We start from the raw sequence: 18,485 nt of genomic DNA on the forward strand, positions 1-18,485 counted from the left end.
AAAGTTGACCAAGCAGTACGAATTTAAATGGAGAAGAAATAAGTTTTTCATGTCCTGAAAAATGAAGGTTTTGGGAATATGAGATTTCTGTTTGACAGCAAAAACTTTTGAGTTTTCCACTCTGGTCTGTCATGAAGAGATTGGAGTTAATCTTAGAGTTAAGGTAAAGATCAACATGTGCAAATTGCTAATATGAGGCAACGTTCAACGTAGCGTTAAGCAGGTCTCGACGCTAAGCTTGGATCTTTTTGTTGAAATCCGATGTTTTTGCCTAATTGTTCATGCTACTAATTCAATGTGACTGCAGTCAGATTTCTGTGTGGACGGTTTACGACCCAAATGCGTAGAAGAACGTAGACATCACATAGCAGAGCGTTATTTACAGGGTTAATAAAGACACAAACGTCTTTCAAGTTCGTAATTCTAATTTTCAGCCATTGTTTATGTCTGGATTGGCCGCTTCTGGCTTCTTCTGGTGCAGAATTTTGACGCATGTCTCACATCAATGACATAACGGTCGGATAAAATGCGACGTGATTGTCCTAACTGCAGAAAACTATCAGATAAGTATCCAAATTAGTATGAAAGTGGGACAATCTGGATTATTTCATGGTGAAAGAGATCAGCATCAGGTCATTCAGTCTGCCGTACTGACTGAATACGCTGTGTGAACCAAGTCTAAGATAATGAAAACTGTTTAAAAACTTCAAGTCAAAATCATTCCACCTTCATTTTTAGTAACACAATGTTTTAAAGCCAAACCAGAAAAGGGCATATTTTGTTTTTTTTAAAAATGCAAAGAAATTGATGCCGATAGTTAAAATCTTGGTTACAAATCTTTGATCGGTGCATCTTTACATCCTGCCTTTAAGAGAAAATATTAAATCGTTAGAAGTCTAAAAATTTTCCTAGTAATTATCTAAAACAATTTAAATTCTAATCCCCTCATTCCTATAAAACAAAAACTTGTACATTTACAAAAGAAGATATAGAATGTATCTTTTTATCTGTCTGTCTGTATCGTTGTATATTTAGGCTTTAGGAGATGTGACCTTCTGTGAAGCCAGGTACTCCATGCCTCGGGCGACCTGATAGGCGCAGGACACCAGGTCTTTAAAGGTGAGCTGCTCGTCAGGGATTTTGCAGGTGTCAAAGGAATAATCCATGCCTGGAGGACGGCGCGCCCTGAGGTACTCCCTCAGGTTCCCTTTGGAGGCGTACTCCACCAGGACGTACAGAGGACCTGGTGAGACAGAGAACATCGCTTTAAAGATTCGTCTTGGTTCTCCTTTAATCGTCTCTTCCCCCTTCTCTGAGGCTCACCGTCCTGAGTGCACGCTCCCAGCAGGTTGATGATGTTTTTGTGTTTGCCTATCATCTTCATCATCTCCATCTCTGACACCAAGTCTGACAGATCTTTATCTGTTGCATCGTCTGGGGGGGAAAAAGGCAAAGCTAAATCAGAAACGGTGCTGATTTCTTTGAGATTATTAAAAGAGGGAGAATGTAATTTTATAACCTTTCAGCATCTTCACAGCGACGGTGAGAGGCTTGTTGGGCTTCTCCTTGTCAATGCCGACTGCCTCCGCCATGACCACCTGACCGAAGCAGCCCTCCCCCAGAGGTTTACCCAGGGTCAACCTGAAAACAAAAACACTTTTAATCTTTAGACTCTCCACTGGGGCGGGTTTTAGGAAAACTGATATTGAGGTTGTAACGCGACAAAATATCAAGAAGTTCAAGAGGTCTGAATATTCTGACGGTCACAGTTTGTGCGGACTGCTCCTCTCTTACCTTGTGCGAGGAAACTCCCATTTGGGGTCAGAGGGCAGCTCCAGCTCTGAGACGTTGGCCAGCATGGGCCCGTCGCTGGACGACAGCCGAGCGATCCGAACCAGAGGCGTGTTGGAGTTCATGGAGGAGTTAGAATCCAAGGAAACCTGCTTGGGTGCAAAAAAAAAAAAATTATCTGTTATAGACTCTGAAAACAACATGGTGAAATCTGTTTAACAAGGACATAGACGGAAAGGAGAAATATTATACAGTTCACTTTGGATCAAACTAGATTTATTAAAGAAACAGAAATGATTAATCTCATAATCCAATGACATGACAGCTGAGACTACAAATATAATCCTCAGAGGCGTAATACTGCCCCTTTAAACTTTAGATACTTGAGTATTGTCTATATTAAAAAGAATCCCTAAACTTTGAATTCAGTGAATTAGATATAGGTCTTTACGTTTTGTGCAATGCAAAACACATATTAATAAAAAAAAAAGAAGAAAGTCTGGGCTTTCCAAACAAATTGGCGCCCTGGGCTACTGCCCCGATCAGCACATTCTAAAGTCTGGCCCAGACTGCTGGACACGACTTTTGCAGCCTGAGGCTGTGTGCAGGATGAAGCCGTGGCTGAAAGGGTTTCAAGCCTGGACATCCATCCATCAGTGACCTCCAGCTCCAGGTCCGTGGTTCTGCCTCTGAGTGAGGGGACTGCGGGGGGCTGAAGGGGGCTCCACATCCTACCACCATCTATCTACCCGCAGGGCGGAGCCCGGGGCCCACTCCTGCTTTTTTTGATGGATATCTTGGTGTCAGTCTGCCGATTCTGACCCTCTAGGCCTGCAACACCAAGTCTACTTACAACAAGTCATGACTGTAAGAAAATGAGGAGTATGATGTTAAGCAAAAAAAAAAAAAAATCTCCAACCCCAATTTGAAAAGCATACAAGTAATATCTGACACAACATGCCTGGGGGTTTACAGGAGATTTACTTTGAGTTATGAAAGAGAGAGGAGAAAACTGGGAGATTAGCCTCCCAAAATTGAAGCAGAGATTATAGAAAAATGCAATAAGAACTTTCCCTCCGCTACCTTATAAGACCATGAAGGTGGAAAAAATTAGAGCAGAATTACAGGCTGCTGTATGAGCATCTACTGGACTCAAGCAAGACTTCATTATGTCCCAAAAAGACAATGGCTACAGCTAAACACTCTTTGTTGTTTTCCACGAACTGATTTGTGACGTCCAAGCTTGTGCTCCTAGAAGTATGCAACCTTTCAATTACAAAGCTGGAAGGCTGGAATTGGATCAAAACAGCCTCAGAGTCGCTTTTGCCAGCAAACAGAGTCCAGAAGATAAACGAAGCAGTCGGATTGGGTGTTTATATGAGTGGAAACGTTCGGATTTTAAAGGTTCTCTTGCCTTCATGAATAGAGAATAAACCACAAAGTTAAATCTGAAAAAAAAATGACAGAAATAACTTCAAGGCTACTCTTTGTTCCACCTTGTTTTTGAGCCAGTTACTCTCGTAGCAACCAAAATGTTAAGAATTGCTGTAAATTTGAACTCCATCTTTTTTTCTAAGCAACTCCAGCAAAAAAAGGCAAAAAAAGAGAGAAAAGGCTCGTCCAACTGCAGGTTGTGGTGAAGCAGCTGCTCCACTTCGTGTTTCTCTAAACAGTTGGGCGTGAGAGGGAGAGTGTGTGTTGTTACACTCACAGTGAAATCTAAAACTGACACTGACAGTCGGAGGAGGGCATAAATATCCCTGCGCTGAATCTGCTCCAAGATAAATGTGAACACATGTCAGCAGAGTGATGCCTTACAGTATCCCAGCAGGACAAGGGGAAGATCCATGACAGACAGGTGTGTGATGCCCCTCTCACTTCATTTGTGCCGCATGTAGCATTTTGTACTTTGACTTTTTCACATTTTGTCATTTGCGATGAACCGATGTGAAAATTTGTGATGACATCATTCGATACTGTCATTAATATCGGACCAGTTGTATTTGTTGCACCGACACTGATGCGTTAAAAACTGACTAATAACGGCCGATGCTAATGTCGTTGCTGATGTATTGTGCTGCAAGACGATGCATAATCACAGTACAAACCTAAGCTTCAATTTACTAATTTGGGTTTTTATGCGAAAGACCAAAACAAAGCAAAATAGAGCATCCATCTAATTGTTTGGCGCCCAAACCGACAAGAGAGAAAAGGAAGAGAAAGCACTGTGCAAATCTTGTATCTACTTTCTGTTACCTGTCTCTTGAGGGGGAACTTCGACAGTTTCTGCACAGGCGGCGTGGGGAGAGTCTTCTGCGTGGTCATTCGCATGCGGCAGAGGAAGACGATGACCACGGCGAAGACGAAGAGCACGCAGCCCGTCAGGTAGATGAGGATGTCGGCGTAGTAGTCGTCTTTGCCCGAGTTCACTGCTTTCGAAGGGAGGAGGCCGAGAAACATCAAAGGCACAGTTTAGCTTTTTATCAGCGGCACAAACACACCAGAAACTTATTTCGGCGCAATAAAGACACATGCATCACTTTAATTTCAGAGCTGCGGCAAGTAATTGTAGCCGTTTCCAAAAATGGAGGCAATTATTGACATCAAGCGTAAGGGATGTTTTACACTGTCTCTTAGCCTTAAGATGCCTGAACAGATGATTGAAAGTGATCAAAGAGCAGCAGAAGCGTTTAATTTCATGCCTCGTCTTTTCAAATGATGACATAATAACACATGCTAAACATATTCAAATTGTTGGTAATAATCCACTAAAATACACTGTAATCAGATTTACAGACACTGCACCGTATGAATACTCCTGTAAACATTTGCATGAGAGGAAGATGAAAGAGACAAACAAGAATCAACAAGAGAGCCTGTGTGGTGAAGAGGAATATACCTGGAAGCACCGTCAGCCAAGCGGAGTGGTAAGCAAAGCCGATAGAGTTCCCCGCCAGACAAGTGTACTCGCCCGCATCCTCAAAAGTTACATTGGTCAAGAAGAGAACCTCTAGCTCCTTATCTGTTGTGTTAATACCGGCCGTCTGTGGGGGAAGGAGGGGGAGTAGAGATGGAGCAGAAGGATGTAGAGAGGAGATTCCATGAGCCCAAAAGGTTTTATTAAAATAAACACCAAACACCGCCCTGAAGAAGAGGAGAGGGCCGAGCAGTCGGCTTTGCCACCACCAACAGCTGAAAATACCAAAGCACCATTACCCAGCTGTGCTTATCTCAACAGAATGAAATTTTTCTTTAACGTGTGTGCGTGTGTAGGGGTGTGGGGGTGTGTGTGTGTGTTGGGGGGGGGGGGTGATGCTAACTTTAAATTAGAAAGTCATTTGACGAAATGTACATTTCACAGCAGCATTTATTTCTATAAGGCAGTGGTGGGAACACTTCCACTAATGTGCTAGTAACAGAGCTAATTTTCCGTTTAGTGCTTTAGCTAAATTTGAAAACAATTAGTGCCCTTAGCATTCCTTAAATTAAAGTGCTAATTTGCTTGGCTGTTTAGTAAAGATTTAGTTGAATAAAGTTTGACATTTGTGTTGAAGTTTTGGTCATTGGCACACATTGTGAGTATCAACATGGTTGAATGTAGCTCATTAGCATTAGTTTCCGCTACGTAGTGTTGGTTCAGCACTTTAGTGCTAGCAGAACTAATAATTATGATTAGTGTTTCAGGGTTAGCACAACCAACTTTTTAATTTGAGCTGCCCACTGCTGGTGTAAGGTAAAGGTGCAAGTATCTGTGACCAGCTGACGACAGAAAGTAATATATTTAACAAGACAAAGTTGTAATAGCGGCTTGTGATTGTAAACTGAGCCACTAAAAATGCTCTCATTGTCCATTCCCCATTCTGCCAGGACTATGGCTGCATAGAAATCCCCAAATTTGCAACCACATTTCATTGATGTATATAAAATATATTTAATAATATTGTTGAATTTGAAGCAATTATAACAATCATCACTAAAAGGACAGTCCAAGTTTTCCAAAGTGCACAAAGGTTATACATCTTACCTGCTGTGAGATAACTTTTGTTGTTTTCATTTGGTACAAAGTTAGACACAATTTCTGAACCTTTAAAAGTGTGTTTTGAACAGATGTTTACATGTAACCTAATGTTTATTTACTGGAAATAGAAACAAGAGGAGGTTTGCCACCATTTATCTGACTTGTAACTTAATACACCATTTCTATGGTGACATATGGTGGTGGCAGCATCATTCTGTGGGGATAAAGCCAACTTGTCTATTAAGTAAGAACTACAGGCAGAAAATGCTGTGTTTTACACAGAAAGATAATACCGCTACTGTTTTACTGCCTCAATTTATGTTCAGATATGTATAAGAAAAGCAATTTTGTGTTTTTTTAAAATAAAACTTCTCTTCAATAATCTTGAAAATTTAGGTTGATACACTGCACTTTAATCAAACTGCATTATGAATACATAAATAAATAAAAGAACACTTCAATTATGATTTTTCCTACTTTGACTAATGCTACAGCAACAAGGAGCAGTCAAAGTGCCTCAGTAATGAGCGCCGCTATCACAGCCCCGTGCCGCATACTCTGATATGAAAGGCCATTAATATTGCGGGAGAATGCCCTCCATGGGAAATCAATAGCAATCTGTGTGTTTGAGGGAGGCTTGGTCAGTGAGCTTTTAGATTTATGGCATATTTGTGTGCGAGAGTGAGACTTCTGAAGCCATGGCAGCAATTAAGAACGCAATGTTGTGTCTGCTATTGATCAGGGTCAACATGGCGCTCTGAGTTAAAATGAATGATAGCTACTCACTAGCAAGATGTGATTACTTGAACCCAGTAGAGGAATGTGGGTGTGTTTGTGTGTGTGTTTGTCCTATTAGCAAGTCAAGCAGATCCACAACCAAGAGGAACCCTGCAGGCAGCGGAGAGCGTCAAATGCGGTGAAGGCGGTTCCTGCTAGCAGCTCAGTATTTACCTGGTTTGTGTACCATTAGCCAGAAAGCTTTTTCCGACATGCCTACAAAGTTTGAGGCACGACACCAGTACTTCCCGGCGTCTTTCTCTGTCACGTTGGACAGTTTCAGAATACTGCGAGCCACGGTGTGTTTACTGACATTACTCTGCGAAGGGAAAATTGAGAGGCACGGTGAGGCCTTGGAAAGTCTTGCAAGAACACAGTAGCTGCGTTTTCATTGACCATATAATTATGCAACTGGACATGTCGAAAATAAATTCGCTGGGTGGAAACAGGTTAATTTGGGGGGAAAAAAACAACTATTTCTTCAATAAAATGTTTTGGTGGAAGGATGAGGTGGTTATTTATTTCACAAAACACTTTTTCTCCATCACACGAGTCACAATAACTGAAAGTTGCCACTGGCGCAAACTACAAAGAAGCAGAAGATAGGAGGAAGTAGTTGGTTTTTAATGTTTTTATGAACTGCGATTTTAAAAGACTAATCTTATTCACTAAGATTATTCAACTAACTTATTCACATGTGAGTTCCATAGCATTTCTTATTGAATGGAAACACTGCAATTATGAAATAGTATTTTTTCGAAGTCAGTAGCTGCCTTTGCCTCAACCACAAAATTACACAAACTGAAATTATGAAAATGAATTTAGTTAGTGGAAACGCCGCAAATTAGAAAAAGAAACTCGTTTTTCAATAAAAAGTTTTGGCAAACGGTGAGATGGTTTTCAGTCAAAATTGGTTTACTTAGCAAAAATGCAATGGAAACACTTTTTTCCTGCATCACACGAGTCACATAATGAACAACTGGATGTTGCCACTGGTAAAAACCACGAAGAAGAAGACGACAGGAAACAGTTGGAGGATGATGGTGCTGAATGTTTTTCAATTTATTTCAACTTATTCACATGTGATTTTAATTGTGCGTCTTACTTAATGATAACACCACACTTGCAAAATTGTGTTGTTTTTTTTTTGACAAAGTTTTGCACACATTTTTAATGGAAACAAAGCTTCTGTAAAAAAAAACCCCCAACAAAAAACAGAAGCAGCTTAAGAAAACCTAGTCTTTTTTATTCATATGTGAGCTGAGTTGACTGAACAGTAGAAATAAAAGTGAATTTCACTCGCAGTCTTAAGAACTGACGTGTGAACATCTCTGGTGTTAAATCTCTTATGCATCTGTGAATGCATACCAACTACTAGCTGCCCTAGATGGGCTTAAATTATTAAACAGCACATAAAAAGGAAAGCAAATCAGATTTTAATGTAGCTAAATGAACATCCAGTGTTTGACTCTTCTTCTTCGCCTCGACTTTAAGTCTTTTTCCAGGCACCAAAGATCCCCCACCCCTCAAAAAACAACAACAAAAAAAAAAACAGAGAGAAAGAGAGACACTCCTCCCACCCCGAGCTGTGTTTAAATGCCACACATGAGAGAGAGCATATCATGACTGAATGAGCTGTGGTGAGTCCTCATAGAGAGGCACACACAAGTTTCTGTAAATACTGTTTCAATTATGCGGCGGTCGAAAATAGAGCCTGGAGCCTCAGTCTGGGCCGACGGAGCCGTTCCCCCCCACTCCTCCTCTTCCTCCCCTTCACACTCCGTCTCTCTGCCCATTCATCTCTCCATTTCAGCTTGTTTTTTTTTTTTTTTTAAATTAAAGTCATCGGTTTTTCACACACTCTTCCCGAGTCTGCAGGATGATTTATATACTAACATGTCTTACACTGGATTTTTTTTCTATTAAAATTTAATACAATTAAGTTGCTGTGCTAAAACGGACGGTGAAAGAATGACCAGCTGCAATCATGGTTGAATAAAGGGAGCATAAAAAGGCCAGGTGGGACAAGCAGCTTACTAAATAAATGCAGGATGCCAAGTGCTTAAAAACTATTAGTGGATATTTATTATATGTATTTGTTTTCGTACCAAAATCAAAATAGCATTAAGACATAAAACCCTCCTAATTGTAATAAATAATTTTAGCTGCTTTAGGAATAATTGGTGCTGTTCTGTTTTAAGTGATGGCAATAAAATCATGGTGCAAGTTTTTGCTTAAAATTATAAACATTTGTGTTAATACCATGAAAGAACATCATTTTAAACCAATTTCATCCCGTGAAAACACGTAAAATGCAAAAACAAAGCATTTTCAATAGTAATAAAAAGTTTAACGATTGCATTTTTCTGGCCGATCCCCATTAACGAGCTTTCAAAAATTTGACCTCTAAAGACCAATATTGGCCGATTTTTTTGTCTGAAATGTTGCTAAATATAACAAGAAAGTTGCTGAGCTGGCAACAGCGGGTTGACTGTTGTTAATTGTGAACCTGGTGGGCCGGTCTGTCAGTCAAACCTCTCACAGCAGAGCAGAAGAGGACAGTGGTTGATAAAATGTCATCCTGTCTTGTAAAAAATCCCCCCAAAAATAGTGTTTTGGCGACCTGATGTGCTGCAATGACAAATTCCTTAGAGGAATCGTAGGTGAGACAATTTTTTTGACACATAAGCAGGATAATAGATGACTGCAGCCGAAGAAAGTCTTTCCGTCTTTAACGTTGCTGTTTTTCTTTTTTCGTGTCGTTGCAGAAAGATGTATGAAGACAGATCCAGGGAAAACAGCCCCATGACCTTCCTTCCCTCTTATTCCTTCCTTCCATTCTCTCCGTTTCTATCTCCAACTCTTTGGTCTTAATATCCATTTTCTGCCTCCTTTTCTTTTTTTTTTCTCACACAAGCCTTCATCTAACCCCGACACACGTTCTCTCTCTCTCCCTGCTGACTTTGCCCTTCCTTCGGTTCCCTCACTCATTTTTTCCATGGCTTTTTTTGGGTGCCTCTTTGCTCTCTCATTCCCTCCTCCTCCTCCTCAAACCACGCGACGCAGCACATCTGACGGCAGCGGCGGTTAGCTGAGCCCGTCTCCCTCCCTGCGTTTGCCGCCACCACAGCAGTTAACTTAGTCCAAACCAGATGTTTGTTTTTATTCCTTCTCTCCAGAGGGACAAGAAAAGAAAAAAAAAAAAAAAAAAAAAAAAAGCTCGAGGGTGCAAAAGCCCTGTTGGTTTGCAACGGGAGTCTTCCCCTCATCAACCAGAAAACATAAAAAAAACCCAACAATGTTTATGGTGGATTCCAGGTGAAGTTGCTTCTTTCAGTAGCTGTGTTTTCATTAAGCATAAAATTGTGCAACTTTAAAGTGGGAAATCAAATTTGCTTAATGGAAACATGCCAATTTCAAAAAAACGTATGTTTTTGCTAAAACAAAAAAGTGACACTATGACGAAGTGTTTTTTTTTTTTGTAGCCTTATCAAAATTGGGTTGGAAAACTGCAATGGAAACACTTTTTTCAGATGTTACACCTGGTGGAAACGTTGAAGAAAACATCAGGAAGTAGCAGGAGGATGATGGTTTGTTTTTGTTTTTTGTTTTTCTCACAGCATCACAGTCCATAAAAAGTTGTGTGTCATTCCAAATTGGGCTGATTTATTGGCGCTGGTTTCCTTAATTATGGGAGATCGGTGATCGGGTTACATGCTTACGATCTTATCCACTGATTTTATCAGTTAACAATAGTCACTCCACTGTTATCAACTCAGCAACTTTCATGCTATATTTAGCAACATTCAGACAAAAAAACATGGATAAACATGGTGTCGGCCATTGGCAGGTCAGGCTTTTTAAAGATCGGTAATTGGCGATTGGTCAGAAAACTGCAATCGGTGCACCCCTAATTCCAACGTGTTGAGTCCATAGCTCTTCTGTAAAATGGCCTACAACAATTTCCCCAAAACGCTGCATATGTAGCCGCTCCCAAGTATAAGGGGCTTGTCACTGCAACACCTGAATGAGACTCCAACATCTCTTCTGATGGCTGAATGATGAGCATCTCATGTAACTGCCATAATTTGTAATTAAATTTATTCACATGATTTTAATTTAATTCCTTATTAATGGAATCACTGCAATTGCAAAATTGTTTTGTTTTTCAACAGCAGAATATAGACAAGGATTTGCGCACATTTGTAATGGAGACGCAGCTAGTGATGAATTTATTTCATGGGTGGAAAAGTCTTCCAAAATAGCAACAAGATGCTTCATCACACGCCACACTCGCTGTAAGAGCAGAAATCTGCTTTGATTTACAGTGATATCATTAGCTTAATGGCTCTACACTTCCACACGCTCCAGTGTGTTGTAACGATGCTTCACCGTTCGAGCAATGAGCTCTTCAATTAAAAGCGGTGAAGGAAGCCCCGTGGCCCCCGCCGGCCCCCCTTCTGCAAAGGCTCATTAAACACGACATTTAGGAAAGATTAACAACGTGTAAAATTATCTCGCGCCGAGCCTGGCTCCAGGCTGGCTCATTAAGACGTAAACCCACCACGGTGTGTGGCTCCAAACCCACCTTCAGGACGTTGACGTAGGGGGCGCCGTCAGGGCCGTAGCGGCTGCCGTTCACCTCGATGTGTTTGAGCCACTGGATGTGCGGCTGGGCGTCGCTGTAAACCTTACAGTGAAACTCCACGTCGTTGCCCACCACCACTGTCTGATTGGCTGGCAGGCCCGCCTGGAGGATCGGCCGGTGGGGCGAGCGCTCTGAGGGAAGCATAGACCGTAAGGTTTTTTTTAAACCAGATGAGACAGATAAATTATTCCCTGAATATTTATGTGAGATGCCGCAATTAAAAATGAATTCGGAGCGTAACAGGAAAGCAGTGAAACGCAGACGAAGCAGGAGTCGAGTGAGCTCTCTTGTTAGAACTAGCTCATAACCTGGCCGCAGAATTTTAAAGGACTTATAAATGTTTAAGCGAAAGCTTTGTTTAGGCCAGTAAACAAGACTGTAAGCATGAAAAAAAACATGAGCAATTTTGTACAGTTTAATAGACAGCAAAACAAGTCTGAGTTTAGTAACATTCCTCACACTGTAAACAAATGTCAACAAAGTAAGATGAATTTTACAAGTTCCAAAAACTGAACATGTTGGACAGACAGATGATATACAAGCTTATGGAGAGTTAAACAGGACAAAATTTAATAAAAAAAAAAACTTTATTAAATGTAAAATGAAATAAATAAAGGTTTAACTAAATATTTTAATCATTTATTTAATGTAAAATGTATTTATGAAATATGTCATTAAATTATTAAACCTAAAGTCTAGGAAAAAATTGTTTGCATAAAAAAAAATTATAGGAACAATAAAATAAAACATGCAAACTTATACCTATCTAATTAGATAATTAAATTATTTCATTGTTCCTGTTCCTGCAGAGTTACCGTGAAGTCATTTTATCTGTGAAACTCCACCATAGAAATCAAGGGGCGGTGCAGTGGGCGGGGCCAACACTGATCTGTTGAACTCCGCTAGCTTAGTTTAATTTTAATGGAGGATTTTCATGAGCTTTTCTGTGACATTTTACAGTTAGCAGGAGACATAGAAGCAGGAGATGGAGATTCAGACTACCTGGAGGATAACATGTAAGAAGTTCTACTCACTCAACATCAACGTGAAATCATACAGTCATTTCTACTCCCTCTGTTACAAGAGCCGCCAAGATTTTCAAAAAACCATGCTAAGCTAGCGGCGTTCAACAGGTCAGTGTAAGCCCCGCCCCTCAGTTTCGACGGGCAAACTGAGGGGCGATAATTAATTAATTAGGAATTAAATAATGGCACACATATTTAATTATTTGTCTGCATCAGCTATAATAAGTGAATATTTTAATGATTTAATTACATATTTAATAAATTAATTCATATTACTTAAATCGAATATTTAATTAAACATTTATTTACTTCACATTACTTTACTTAATAATGTACTTATTGATTTTATATTGCTGCTAATGTTTTAGTGATACATTTTTATTTTTTTAATTTGCCCCTTTCAACTCTCCGTGTCTGCTTCGTTCATATTGTTGTAGGTGGAGCTACGATCTCTGTTTCAGTTTTACTGCAACTTTAAACACAAGAGGCTCACTTTTCAAACTGGTGTTGCTTACAAACACGCTCAGCTGAATATCATCGCCATAAAACGTAATAAAAAGACTGAATAACGGGAGCTGAAAGTGCGCAACAGAAGGATAACCTTTAGCTTTTATGAGTTAAAGTGAAAGTAAACGCTTACCTAAAACGTCCAGCTGGTAGGTGTGACTGATGGTGCCGTACTTGTTCTGCACCACGCAGGTGTAGTTTCCCCGGTCCGACGGCACGGCGCTTTCCATCACCAAACTCCACTGCTGGTGTCTCAGCTGAAGATAGAAGGAATGCGTCGTTACTACCAGGACTGTCATGATAACAAATATTGCTGGACGATACAGGATATTGGCAATAAATACTGGCGATATCCTGTATCGCCAGTATTTATTACGATACAAGATAATATAGTTTTGAGGTCATTTTCAAAGATAAAGATGTGATAATGCAAGTTTGCCCTCCCAAAGACAGATAAACTCTAATTTTGTAAAGAACACTTCACACTGGAACTGGAAGATATTTTAATTACCCAGAAATAAAACCAAAAACAATAAATAAAACAGAAATGAAAACCATCAAATTAATAAAATGGATTATTAAGACTCTGTAAACAAAATTTTCCTTAAAAAAATATTAATCTGAATGGAGATCATCCAGCTCATTTAATTTATCATCCAATTAACTGACTAACTGTGACAGGCTTAATTACGACATGTTTAAGTTAGAGAACCAAAGTCCATTTGAAAACATCTAAGGAGATATTGTGATGATTTTAAGAAGCAATAATAAAACAAGCAGGTGCGAGCGTTACAAACTGAACTCTACAATGCCAGAATTTGTTTGACGGTATACACGTTCAGCAGAATATCGTCTGCATAAATCCTAATCAAATCACTGAATAACACCAGCTAAGGAACATGAACAGAAAAATATGCGCTAGATTTTTCACTTTACTGTGGATCACTAATTCTCAACTTGATAACAAAGCTAAAATTCATAAACAATGATGGTTAAATTATCATCTTTCATCAACAGAAGCCATTTTCACACTGGGTTACTTTCACAGGTGTTCAGCAAAGCAAATGTCTGTGAGGGCTGACAGACTTTTTCTTCTTTTTGCACCTCTGAAATTAGTTCCACTGTACCACTCAAGAGAAATGCATCGCCGGAGACTCGAAAGCTAAATTTTGCGCGGTAATTCAAACCAGGTGCGGCTGGAAGGCATGGAAGACAGATACTGAGTTGACAGGCTCAGAAGGCAAAGGGATGTGGAGGGAGTTAGCAGAGGAGCGGGTACGCGTCGACAGGCGGCGTCTCCACGGGCCGGCGGGGGCAACCCGCGCCGTTTAACGGGGGGAAACGGGCGTCGCAGGGTGAACTTCACTTGAAGAGGTCAGAGTTTCTAATGAGTGATGTCGACAAGGTGTCTTTTCGGGGTGGAACACTTCACCTCACCTGCGTAAGAAAAAGTTGTTCACAAACACGCTTTATGGGGGGAACTAAACAGATATTAGCGTCGCATTTGTAGGCAACAAATCTCTCCCACCACCCTTTCTTCTTCTTCTTCTTCCCTCTGGAGCACACACTTCTTCACCCTCTCTCTTGGAGGTGCATTCGGAAAATAAAGCAACAGTGTAAATATTATGCCTGAGTGTGCTTTTTTTCATCTTCTTCTTCTTCTCGCAGTTGCGTGGTAACATAAACCAGGCCGCCCGCTCGGCGTTGGCAAATGGTTTTTCTGTGGAATGGCTGGCTCCACCCCGTCTATCCCCTCTCTGAGATGAGGAGTCAAACTCAAGTCAATGGCTGCTCTCATGAGCAGATGAGTGACGCCTTGTGCTGTGGTCGCTGAGGGGAGGGAAAAAAAAAGTTGGTGCATGAGAAGGGAGGAGGCTAAAATGTGGTAAAATATGAGCTGGAGCTGATATTCAGTGAAAGCCAGGACCACCAACAGAACCAGGGAGACTATAATCACAGCTATGCCATACATTTACCACTGTCTCTCTACTGCTGGGACTTTGATGTGCAAACGTTTCATTTCAGATGTTACGTGTTTGACGGACTTTGTAAAAAATCTGAACTCATGTTTTGTTTTTAAATGTGGCATTTCATGATGCGTAAAGACCTGCAAAAGCATCTACACCTCGGTAGCTTTTTGCACATTTTGTGTACTTTGTTGAGATTGTAAGTGATAGAGCAACATAGATTAGTTCATACTGGGCAGTGGTAGGACACAGTGGGAGGATTTGTTCAAAAATGTTTACAAATAAAAACCTGAAAAGTGTTACTTCCATTTCTATACTCCCCTCTTAAGTAAAACCACCCTGTTACATTCACAAGTTCCAGTGGGAACCTTTTTGTCTGCGTGTTTCTGGTAGGCCTGTAAATCTGACGTACAAGCAATATCCGCAACGATGGACAACAAAGTCACTTCTCTTCATCCACTGCGGGTTCATTTCTCCTTCAAAAATTGTTCTGATTGGACACTGGAAAAGACAATTGTTGTGTTCAAGTTGTGCTAAAAGCAGTTAGCCTATCAGCAAAGCCATTCAAGCTTAAAATAGCATCTCAATGCCAGACATGTAGCAGCAGCACAGACGTCCCCAGGGCTAATGTCAGCGTCCACATTCCACATTTCTATAGAAATCAATCATCAATGATCAGGAGTTTCTGAAACATTGGAAAGATTGAGTAGAATAACACTTGGCGCCAACCTGATGGTTGAATAACCTAAATAACGACAAATATCTGTCTTGTTGAGCTCAAATATCAATTTACTCAATAATCGGATTGATGGATCTCTAGTAATGACTCAAGTGAATGCCACACTTTTCAGATATTCATTTGTAAAAAAAAAATTCTAACTATCCTTGTCCTGGTGTATGACATAAAATTCCCCCCAGAAATGCTAAGAAAGTTTGCCATGGCGAGACACTGTATCCAGTTCTCGCTTTCTGAAATTGAATTTCTGCTGTTGATTAAATATGAACTCTCAGTGACTTTGAGCGTTAACATTCCTCCGCCTTTCATTGGTCACTTTAATTATTTTCTACACGCGGGCCGTTGGCTTTTATTAACATGTTACACTGGCTAACCCCTGGTGAACCTGTAGCATTAGTCCCCAAACGTGATAATCCCATCCATTTCAATCATGCCAGATTCCAAGCAGAATTAAATTATTAAGCAGCTTATGTTCCAGTCATACCAGGCTTTAAAGGTTTTAGGGGCTTTTGCCGCGGCTGTACAGAGCAGCGCTAGCCATGGGAATGGATGAGGGGGTTCACACCGCAAGGAACCGCCTGCATTGAAAGAAGACAAAACTAGAGATGCACCGATCCCACATTAACACCTATACCAGTACCGATACTGGAACAAAATTCTAGATCGGGTATCTGTAACTGTGCAAAATCCATAAGGGCAGATCTATTCTAATTCTATGCTTTGTGCTCTGAGCAACGTCCTGGTTTATTATTTATGTTGTTTTTAGAATTCCTAATTGCACTTTCTGAACAATTTGAAAGAATGTTTGTTGCAGCTTAATTTTTACCTGTTTGACCAAACTAGTCAACTTATTATTTTAATCAGTTTCAGTTTCTTTATTATTTATTTTCCATTGGCTATTCTACTCCTAATTACACTGACTGAACAAATTAAAGTTGTTTTTTCCATGTTTGACGAAGATACATGGAAAAGCTATTGGTGTATTTCAATGAGCTGTACTGGTGTAGAGTTACAAGATACATTTGTAATCCAGTACATTAACGTCTCTCTTTAAAAAAAAAGAAACATTTGTAATCAGTTCAGTTGAGCTGTTTTCCTGTATGTGATTGGCCGACACTAAACCTCAAATAGGTATCGGTATCAGAAGTGGAAAGAAGTGAATTTGTGCATCCTGAGACAAAGATATTGTTGTTTCCGGTACAGAGGGAAGACACAGAAGTACACTTTGTTTAGCTCATCGCAGCAGCTGGCTATTTCATGTACATCAACAGACAAAGTGAATTATCCTTGATGGACGTTCAAATAGAAAACAAATTGAGAAATAGAAATTTTTTGGTGATGCAGTAGTTGTGTGAGAAAACACAGGAAGCGCCGTTCCCCTTTATAGTCCAAACCCTCTGTCTTCACCTCGCAAAATAGCCCTGTCAGAACAAGTGGGGGCCAGTTAGCAGAATTTATGAGTGTGTCAGAGCGGACCAGCGGCCCGGATCCGCGCTACCGTCTAATTTGACCCGCAGAGAGGGCGGAAGCAGGAAGACGCGGCCCTTCAGGGCTCGCTATTAAAACCGGGAAAGTTTTGTTCGTCTGATGCCTGACTTTGGCTCAGCTTGACACTTGCATCAACGAGGATGAGGTCGTAAAACGGGATGTGTGAAAGCGACACAATCAAACCCCGCTAACGGCGAGTCCTGCCTTTCAAAGCCATAGAATGTTTTAATAAAAAAAAAAAAACAGGTGAGGAGAGTGAGCGTTGTGGCTACGGGAGGTCTAAAATTAGATGAGGAGTTGAGGGGGAAAGAAAACAGGGGTCTAAAAATAATCTCACAAGCGTAGAAATTCTAGTGGAGGCTGTGCTAAAAACTGTAGTGGAAACGGGAGGATTTTGAAGTGCTTAAAGTCTTAAAAAGTAACAGTGGAGGCAGATTAAAAGCCCCTGCTTTGGAAAGCTGTCAAAACAGAGGGTGAAAATTCTGGATGGAAGAAGAAGAAAAAAAAACAACACAATGAAACCCCCGCTTCTGCCAAACAACAGCTTTATGTGTTGGAAGAGAAAAGGTGGCTGAATGGGCTGATGGCACGCCTATCTCCTGCCATGTCCATCTGACAGCTCAATAGAGGGTTAAACTTTGACCTTCAGGCCCTGGCCTTGGAGAGCTCCACAGTTGTCTGGGAAGCAGAAAGGAGATGGAATCTGAGTTTTAATAAATGACGTACACATCTTATTAACAACTTTATGTAATTTACCGTTTAGTTTTCTATAGTCCCTGAAAGTGCCTGAAATTCACTTAGATGTCTCAAAAGAGTGGGAGACGCTGAGAGTGGGAGACAAATAATAAGATGTATGCTTCAGAGCAAAACGTGGACCTGTTGGATGAGAAACAACTGATTATTCTGAAGTTATACTTGCTTATTAAACCGGAAAATAACCATTTGACAACAACATTGTCAGCATTTTTCTAAAAAAAAATGTATAGCTTCCAGCTGATCTGTCCAACTTCACCCATAAAGGCTTTGTCAGCAGCTTTTTAACCATCTCCTGTTTTTGTCTTTGAACATTGCAGCTGAAAAAACATAGTCTGGGTACGAAGTTTCTACGTTTTCTGTTTTTTTTTTTTTTTGTTTAGATGTTGTTTTCATTGACTAAACTTTCCCAATATTTCTTAAAGTACATTTTCTTTTCAAATATTTTCAAATTCAAAAATACTTTGATCACAAAGGGAAGTTAAATGTTGTTGTAACTCATATTAATTCAAATTTCTTTAAATAGTAATTGTAGATGGCTTCTTTTCAAGAGGTGCTGTTATTGCTGTGCCATGCATTCACAGCCATTTAGTCTCACAATGAAGCTGACAATCTGGCAGTGAGCGAGCCGCTATCTGACTGAAATTATGCCTGCTAGATAACCGTCTGATGGACTCGCATCAAAAAAGTTAGATTGTTCAAAGCAGGCCCAACCGCCTGATGGAGCTAGAAATAAGTCAAATAGAACTGGGACAATGATTAGAACTACGCCACG

At 40.4% G+C, this 18,485-nt stretch overlaps 1 protein-coding gene across 13 annotated transcripts in view; it reads right to left on the minus strand.

Annotated features, from left to right (window-relative positions):
• The window catches only part of fgfr3 (fibroblast growth factor receptor 3), an 81,880-nt gene that overhangs the window by 11,231 nt on the left and 52,164 nt on the right, over positions 1 to 18,485 (minus strand). For 4 of the 13 annotated variants that reach the window (XM_032546979.1, XM_032546977.1, XM_032546974.1 and 1 more), the window contains 8 exons: positions 12,900 to 13,023; positions 11,175 to 11,365; positions 6,761 to 6,905; positions 4,042 to 4,223; positions 1,795 to 1,940; positions 1,520 to 1,641; positions 1,324 to 1,434; positions 1,053 to 1,243 (listed from right to left, as the gene is read on the minus strand). In XM_032546979.1, the coding sequence (XP_032402870.1) occupies positions 1,053 to 1,243; positions 1,324 to 1,434; positions 1,520 to 1,641; positions 1,795 to 1,940; positions 4,042 to 4,223; positions 6,761 to 6,905; positions 11,175 to 11,365; positions 12,900 to 13,023 (1,212 nt within the window). Of the gene's footprint in view, positions 1 to 1,052; positions 1,244 to 1,323; positions 1,435 to 1,519; positions 1,642 to 1,794; positions 1,944 to 4,041; positions 4,224 to 4,690; positions 4,836 to 6,760; positions 6,906 to 11,174; positions 11,366 to 12,899; positions 13,024 to 18,485 lie in introns of all 13 variants that reach the window. The other 9 variants (XM_032546976.1, XM_032546969.1, XM_032546975.1 and 6 more) reach the window with 7 other exon arrangements.

The sequence above is a fragment of the Xiphophorus hellerii genome, chromosome 19 (genome assembly GCF_003331165.1).
Source record: "Xiphophorus hellerii strain 12219 chromosome 19, Xiphophorus_hellerii-4.1, whole genome shotgun sequence".
NCBI classification, from domain to species: domain Eukaryota; kingdom Metazoa; phylum Chordata; class Actinopteri; order Cyprinodontiformes; family Poeciliidae; genus Xiphophorus; species Xiphophorus hellerii.